Source organism: Lathyrus oleraceus, chromosome 3, assembly GCF_024323335.1.
Source record: "Lathyrus oleraceus cultivar Zhongwan6 chromosome 3, CAAS_Psat_ZW6_1.0, whole genome shotgun sequence".
In the NCBI taxonomy this organism is placed as follows: domain Eukaryota; kingdom Viridiplantae; phylum Streptophyta; class Magnoliopsida; order Fabales; family Fabaceae; genus Lathyrus; species Lathyrus oleraceus.
The window spans coordinates 524,385,356-524,394,082 of record NC_066581.1 but is presented as its reverse complement, the minus strand read 5'-3'; the positions used below and the strand labels follow the sequence as shown (position 1 = coordinate 524,394,082).

General features: G+C 33.1%; 1 protein-coding gene across 1 annotated transcript; it reads left to right on the top strand.

Annotated features, from left to right (window-relative positions):
* Positions 1-3,588: 3,588 nt before the first annotated feature.
* Positions 3,589-5,383, top strand: LOC127128644 (isoflavone-7-O-methyltransferase 9). The gene is made up of 2 exons (XM_051058014.1): positions 3,589-4,610; positions 4,830-5,383. Exons 1-2 carry the CDS (start codon positions 3,837-3,839, stop codon positions 5,127-5,129), a joined length of 1,074 nt encoding a protein of 357 aa, XP_050913971.1. The 5' UTR covers positions 3,589-3,836; the 3' UTR covers positions 5,130-5,383.
* The last annotated feature ends 3,344 nt before the right edge of the window (positions 5,384-8,727 follow it).

The window sequence follows — 8,727 nt, the reverse complement described above, 5'->3', positions numbered from 1 at the left end:
TTGTAGGATATGCACCAAACAGTAAAGCATATATACTTTTAAACTTAGAGTCTAATGCAATTGTAGAATCCCGATATGTAGAATTTTTTGAAAATCTTATTACTAAGGATAAGGAATATGAGTTTTCCGCAAATAAAGAATCTTGTGAAGAAGATTCTTCTCGGACTATAGAGATACAGCCTGAAAGTACACCTCAGATTATTGTAAAGAATCTTGTGAAGAAGATTCTTCTAGGATAAGCAAGAGAATCCAAAAAACAAAGGCTCTAGGACCGAAAAAAATTGATCCTTAACTTATTTCCTTTTATCTAGTTGAAATAAATTGTGAGAGTCATGTTCGTAGCATTCCTATTATTCTTCAAGTAGACGATTACCCTAAAACCTACAAGGAAGCAGTTGCTTTAAAGGACTCTTCCTTTTGGAAGGACGTCATCCAAGATGAAATGGATTCAATTATGTCAAATCACACTTGGAAACTTGTTTATTTAGCAAAGGGATCAAGGTCCATTAGAGGAAAATGAGTGTTTAAAAAGATGTATCATAATGATGACACTCTAAACACTTATATGACCAGATTAGTAGCAAAGGGATTTAGACAAAAAAAGGCGTTGATTACTTAGAACCATATGCACCAGTGGCAAGTACAACAGCAATTATAGTATTTTTTCAATAGTCCCTTTGAATGACCTTATAGTTCATCAAATGGATGTTAAAACATCATTCCTAAATGGAGATCTCAATGAGGAAATCTACACAGAACAATCAGAAGGCTATATGCTCCATGGAAATGAACAAAAGGTGTGTAAGCTTGTCAAAAGTTTCACTCTGTTATACTATCAAATGACTTTATTCCTAATTCTTACGACAAATGTTTATACACAAAGGTGCGTAAGGACATGGTAATATTCCTTTGTCTTTATGTAGATGACATGTTGATAATTAGCAATGATATGAATGTAATTTTAGAGACAAAGAGGTTTCTAACTTCCACATTTAAGATGAAAGATATTGGACTAGTTGGCACAATTTTAGGGATCAAAGTAAAGCGAAATAGGGAGGGTTATGAACTTAGTCAAACAAATTATATTGAAAAAATGCTTGTTAAGTTTAAACAAGTAACTACTCCATTTGATCATGGCGTCAAACTTCAAGAGAACAATGGAATAGTAGTGGCTCAATTAGAATATGAAAGTGCAATAGGGTATCTTATGTATTTAATGCAATGTACCAGACCCGATATATCACTTGCAGTTAGTAAAATGAGTAGATTTACTAGTAATCCAAATAATGAACATTGGAAGGCAATCAAAAGGATTTTTGGCTATCTACTAAAAACCAAAAATCTTGGACTTGACTATGGTATGTTCCCTTCCATACTAGAAGGATATACCAATGCGAGTTGGATATCTAATGCGGGTGATCACAAATCCACAACTGGGTGGATATTTACACTATCCGGAGGAGAAATTTCTTGGAAGAGAAAGAAACAAACATGCATTACTCTTCCAACCATGAAATCAGAGTTCGTGGCTCTTGCTTCTGCTGGTCAAGAAGCAGAATGGTTAAGGAACCTTGTGTTGGAAGTTCCAATGGCGAAAGAAAATGTTTCAAAGGTTTTGATATAGTGCGATAGCCAAACCACTTTAGCTAGAGCATTCACCAAAATGTATAATGAAAAGTCTAGACACATATGACTTAGACACTCCTTCTTGAGAAAATTGATTAAGGATGAAATCATTTCACTCACCTATATACGAACGAGATATAATTTGTCTGATCCATTTACTAAGCCATTGGTCAGAGACTTAGTAAAGACAACCTCAAGAGATATGAGGTTGAAACTCCTTGAATAAGAGTCCTAACAACGGTGACAACCCAACCTTACGTTAATAGAACATTAACCTCAAGAGTCAATGGGTAACAACAAGTTGTTGATTTGGATGTTTGTCGAACATTTGATAATAATGTTGACTATTTTAAATTGAGGGATGGGTTTTCCAAAACTCTTAATGAAGTTCAGTGTCGAGAATAAGTATCTCATGGAAAAGGATACAACATGAACTTCACCTATGTGAATTTCGAGATGGTGTCGTCTCAAAGTGAGAGTTGGAGTTTCTTTCACGAAAAATTCATGAAACAGGAAAGCACATGGCCATAAATAAGTGCTAGGCGATATGTGTAGAGGAAGAACCCTTAAAGAATGTGTGTAAGGTAACGTCGGTCTAATCATATGGATTAATGGCTTAAAAGCATTGCTACCTAACATTCCAATTAGACTTTGTGTTGTCCTCGCTAAGGTTAAGTTTTAAATCGAAAGATACCTAACTGTATTAACATTATTTATACATCATTTTCTGGAATTAGACTTGTCATCATTGGAACAAGTAGGGGGTTGTTGGAAATTATGGACAATCAATGTCCATATAAGTGTTCCAATATGACAAGAAATGTGAAATTCAGTTAATAAAAATAAATATAATGTCAATAGTCCCACATAGAAAGTGGTACTCAATTTAAAAAAATTTATAAAGACTTAAAACATTAAACTCAACAAAAGAAGCTAAAGAGGATAAAGTGTCATGTGGACAAATGTGGGGTCCCAAATATTATGCTACATGTCTCATCAAAACAACCCCTAACCGGTATCGCCATTGGCAACACTGGCTCTGGCTCCAGGACCAGGTCCGAGGACGCAGACGTAGAGGCGCTAGTGGCGACTTTTGGGGGCACTTGAGCATGTTGCATTCGAATCTTCATCAGTCTTATGCAGATTCGATTAAAATGTTGAATTATCCGGCATATTCTTGCTTTCCAGCTCTAAGAATAAAAAGAGAATATTTGAAATACATTTAAGGAAAATGACACCATTCAAAATTCAGACCTGAATCCATTCAACCTTAATGATTTATATAAAACATTGGTTGTTGATTGTCTAACACATCCCTCGTCTCTTTATTAGTTGATTATTACATTTGATTAGAATCATTTTCTATTTGAGCATTTAATTTTTTTTAGAGATATCTTAAACATTTCAAACTATAATTTTCTTGCTAGTTGCTTGATGAATTAGCTTTTATTGTCATTTTCTATGAGATATGATGGATATCTCAAACTATTTGACGCAGCATAAAAAAACGTCATCATATCAGAGTCACCTCATAAAATATGGCGTCAGATACATAAAACTAACATGGAAGAAGTTTTTTTATAAAAATTAAGTAGAGAACTAAAAAATTGGATTTTTTTACAAGTGACTAAAAATTAAAAAATTCGAAATAAAGAGCCAAAAAAATACAATTCAATATATTTAGAGATGGTTGAGTCAACACGTACAAGCATTCAAAGTTGAACATATTGTGCATTAATGTCATTGACATTGACCCAATACAACCAACTCTTCAACCCTATTTTACTTTAAGGATATCATATTTTTATTAATGCCCATCTCATATAGAATGGTACACTGCATTTCATTTGACTAATTACTAATACTTCGAAAACAACATCAACACTAACACACACATAATTAAAAAAAAAAATTTAATTTGTTAATATAAATATCCAACACCGACATAAACACATTTACATTGATGCTTAATAATAGGTCATATCATAGGTTTCTGTATTCCTCATTATAAATTTTCTTTAAACAATAATTGTCTAGATGTATTTATTTTATTTTATTACATTATAAGTATTAAATAAAAATAATTAATAAAAGTCGCTTATAACTCACCCACTTTTTGCTGAAAATTCAAATTAATTTCATATATTTAAATCACAACGAATCAGAACCAAATTCATAAACAAACACTAACACTCTTCATTTCCAAAAGAATGACTTCATCGATCAATGGAAGAAAACCAAGTGATATTTTCAAAGCACAAACTCTCTTATACAAACACCTATTCGCCTTCATAGATTCCATGTGTCTTAAATGGACAGTTGAAATGAACATACCAAATATCATCCATGATCATGGCCAACCAATTTCTCTTTCAAACCTAGTTTCAATTCTTCATGTTCCATCCTCCAAAGCCGGTAACGTGCAGCGTCTCATGCGTTACCTTGCACACAATGGATTCTTCGAGATTGTGACGAATCGAGAGATGGAAAATGAAGAAGAAGCTTATGCTCTAACTGTTGCATCAGAGCTTCTGGTTAAAGAAAGTGACCTTTGTTTAGCAGCAATGGTTGAGTGTATTCTTGATCCAACGCTTTCGGGTTCGTATCATGAGCTGAAAAAGTGGATTTATGAGGAGGATCTTACACTCTTTGGTGTTACTTTAGGATCTGGTTTTTGGGATTTTCTTGATAAGAATCCTGATTATAATAGATCGTTTAACGAAGCCATGGCTAGTGATTCTAAAATGATAAACTTGGCTTTGAGGGATTGTGATTTTGTGTTTGAAGAGTTGGAATCGATTGTGGATGTTGGTGGTGGAACTGGAACAACTGCTAAGATTATTTGTGAGACATTTCCTAAGTTGAAATGTGTTGTTTTTGATAGGCCACAGGTTGTTGAGAATTTATCAGACACAAACAATCTGAGCTATGTTGGTGGTGACATGTTCTCATCTATTCCTAATGCTGATGCTGTTCTTCTTAAGGTATCATTTCCTAAACCAATCTCAAATTACATTTATATCTCTGTAATGTCGTCTTAATTTTTTTTATAAGGCTCGATTTAGCCCTGTTTGATAAAATTTTGTTGTAGTCAGTTTTACATGTTTTCAAAGATGGATCTCGTCGTATTTGTGTTTGATAGTTTCTTAATGAATTATTTGTAAAAATGTATAATTCTTTGTTTTTTTATAATAATTTTGTAGTGGATTTTACATAATTGGACCGATAAGGATTGCATAAGGATATTGAAAAAATGTAAAGAAGCTGTAACAAGTGATGGAAAAAGAGGAAAAGTGATTGTGATAGATATGGTGATAAATGAAAAGAAAGATGAGAAGAATCTTACTCAAATGAAGCTTCTTATGGATGTAAACATGGCATGTCTCAATGGAAAAGAGAGAAAAGAGGAAGAATGGAAGAAGCTCTTTGAGGAAGCTGGCTTTCAAGACTATAAGATATCTCCTTTGACTGGATTTTTGTCTCTTATTGAGATCTATCCTTAAACATTGTTCTCAATTACACATAACAAACACTTCCATTTTTAAACATAGTTTAAGAAAACTAGAAGTGATTGACTATAATTATTTATATGATGATATAGTTTTGGTTTATGACACCAATCACAACTTGTTATTACGTGTCAGCACTTATAGGTTGTGATCAATTCTATTGTTTTCATTATATGATGCAATGTTTTGATCTATTTCGATGTTGTACTATTATAATTTGAATTTGTTAAAAATGGGTTTAAGAGCCAGTTTGTTTTAGTTTTAAAAAAATGATTTTTTTTTTAATTTTTAAAAATGGATTCTACAAAAATATTTTTTAAAATATTATAAGTTTTTCTAAATTTATTTTTAATAAATTAAAAGATTGAATTGTTCATTCTATAACATAAATATATATTATTGAAGATCAAAATATAGTCAAAATCACAATTTTAAAAAAAAATTATATCTCAAAAATGATTTTTATGAAAAACTATTTGAAATAGCTTCAAAATTATGTGATTTTTTGAAATTTTGATATTCAAATTTTTTTTCCATAAAATAATGAAATACCTAAAATAACATTTTAAGAATAACTATTCATACCAAATTTTCATTTGAAATTTTTATGAAAAATTTCATTGTAAATTTTTTTTACACTAAAATATTTAACACTATAAAAATCATTTTTAAAAAAAGTCAAAACAAACGGGCCCTAAATAGATTTTAATATTCTAATAATTTCAAATGATTTAAATAGAATCAACTATGGGTTTGGATTCATTGGCTCCAGTTTCACTTTTCATTCAATGAAACCAACTGTTATCACAATCGGAGGATTGTGAAATCAAACCATTGATACATGAATAAGAAGAAGGGTCACAACAAAATTAGTTTTTGATAGAGAGAGATACAAAAGAGACCGTGTGGAGAAGGTGGGACAAATAATTGTGTTTTGATTGATGTTTCATATTAAAAGTCATACACGTATGCTAATATATATAATGAGTGGATTATTTTATGGAATTAATTGCTCATGCGTGGTAAGGTAGTGAATTTTTTACTCAAATATTTCAAATTTTCAAAAAAAAAAATCAAAAAAACTCAATTTTTAATTATTTTTTTCAATCTATCCCAGTTTTAAAAAAATAAAAATACCTAAGACATAGGCGTCAGACCAATTGACGTCTACCCTTAATTTTTAAGAGGGGGCGCCAATTGAATTGGCTACAACACATGGTGCTGCCAATCCAATTGGCGCCCATGTGTAATTTTTAAGAGGAGGCGCCAATTGGTCTGGCGCCTCAGTGTAATGTGCAATTTTTCTTTTATAAATAGAGGTGTCGTGTAATTCATTTTTCCACATCTCATTTCGTCATATTGCAAACATATTTGGTGTTCGTCGTCGCTATGAAAAAGTGATTTATTCGAGAGACAAGCCTCCGATGTTGATGTTCTTCTGGAACATCTGTAATTTCAATCAACTAAAGAGGGAGTTGGTTCGTTGGTTAGATGGAAAAATACTAGAAGGGAAAAAATTAGAATTATTGAGAGACTCGATAGTATATTTGATTGGGTGTGAGTAAAAACTGATAAGGATGCTAGGGAAATGATGTTTGGACGAGATGACATCAGTTTGATTGTTGTAATTAGTTAGAAATGTTGTTTTTGAATATTATGGTTAAGTATTTTCATCTATATTCAATGTTTGGTTTTTGTGTTGTTTATTTAGACTTATTCTGTTTTAAGTGTGCTTATGTTGTAGTGATGTTTGTTGTTAACCTTGTTGTAACAAAAAGTTAATGATATATAAAAATTCAAGGTAACAAAAATTGAAAGGAGGTACTAAATTATGATGTAGATGTTGCTCATAGATTGAGACATTTATTCTTATTGTCTCAGGGTTGACGGCATATACTACATAATCTTATCATTTTATCAGTCATATCCATTTCTGTTCTAATACGTGTGTTGTTTGGCCGTCCTTTTTTCTTTCTTCGCATCTCATCATTGTGACAAACTATGTCACCTTCATATGGAGGCCAGTATTCCTCCATTGGTAGCACTGAGAAGCTTTTGTTATACACATTCATGACAGTAATGGCCTTGTAAACATCAGATAGATGGCTGTAAGCGTCCTGGCGAGTATGTGTGCATGCCGCAATGACATGGGAGCAAGGAATACGGAAGGCCTGAAACTTTCCACAATTGCACCAACTTTTGTTTAGATTGACAACATAAGATAAATTTGGCCTCCCCTCATTATGGTCCATTGTTTCCTGTACACTTAAATTTTTACCTATGACGGTCAAAGACTGTAACCGTGTGTGTGCTAGCTTTGATACTTTCCTCTTTCATCACTTTCATACAACATTCACTAAATATTTGACCTGACATTAACACTGCACTCCATCTTTCACCTCTGGTTGCGAAGGTAGATGCCAACCTAAAATAGGTTGTTCTGACCAATGCGGTTATTGGTAGATTTCTAATGCCTTTGAATACGCCATTCATGCATTCCACAAGGTTTGTTGTCATGTGGCCCCATCGACAGCCTCTGTCAAATGCCCTTGTCCAATGCTCTACCGGTATGTTATCCACCCACATTCCTACATCTGCATTAGACAATCTAATTTCTCGCGGTAATGTTGAAATGACAGCTGAGTTAGAGCATACCCTACATTCACCACTTTTTTGCGAAGGTTCTTGTCTTTGATTGGACGCATAAAGTTTTGTGCGATATGTATAATACAATAGACATGGGTAGAAAGACGATCATGCAATTCGTTATCATGGTTATTGTAAGCACTCTCAATGACAACATGTCTATTTGAAATCAAATAGAGATTGGCTTGTGGAGCGACATGTGTTCTGAGATGTCAAAGAAAGAAACCCCAACCACCAGCAGTTTCAACTTCAACCAGAGCAAAGGCAATGTGAAAGACATTATTGTTGTTGTCTTGTGCAATAGCTATAAGCAAAGTACCCTTGTATTTGTCGTATAACCATGTTCCATCAATTTGAATAATAGGTTTGCAGAATGAAAAACCTTTGATGCATGGTTGAAACGCCCAAAAGAGGCGGTGAAAGATTCTATTTCCAGCAACACAAGTTCCATCTGGCGTAAATGCTGGCAAAGTCTCCATAATTGAAATAGTTCCTGGTGCGTATGTTTTAAGTGCCCATAAAAACCGTGACAATTCTTTGTATAAATCCTCCCAGTTGCCGAATACCTGTTCAACAATCTTTGTCCTTGCAATCCACGCTTTCTTGTAAGATGAAGTATAATTATATCTTATGACGATATGAGATATTATTATACCTATCTTCACTGATGAGTCTTTGTTAACAAGCGGAAAAATGTCTTGACATATCAATGCAGCGCTTAATTTACGGTGATCTTGTACTACATTAGTGACAATGCAACTGTGAGTTGGGTCTATAGAATCTATCTCCCAAGAGTCGCTTCTCTTCTTGTGAGACGCAGCCAACCGAAACTTGCAAATAATGTTATGAAAATTGATGACATACCTTCTCGAATCAGTGCGTTGTACGGTGAAATCAACCGAGTTATTCATGTGATTTTTTTTATAGCTCTCACACATTCTTCTTT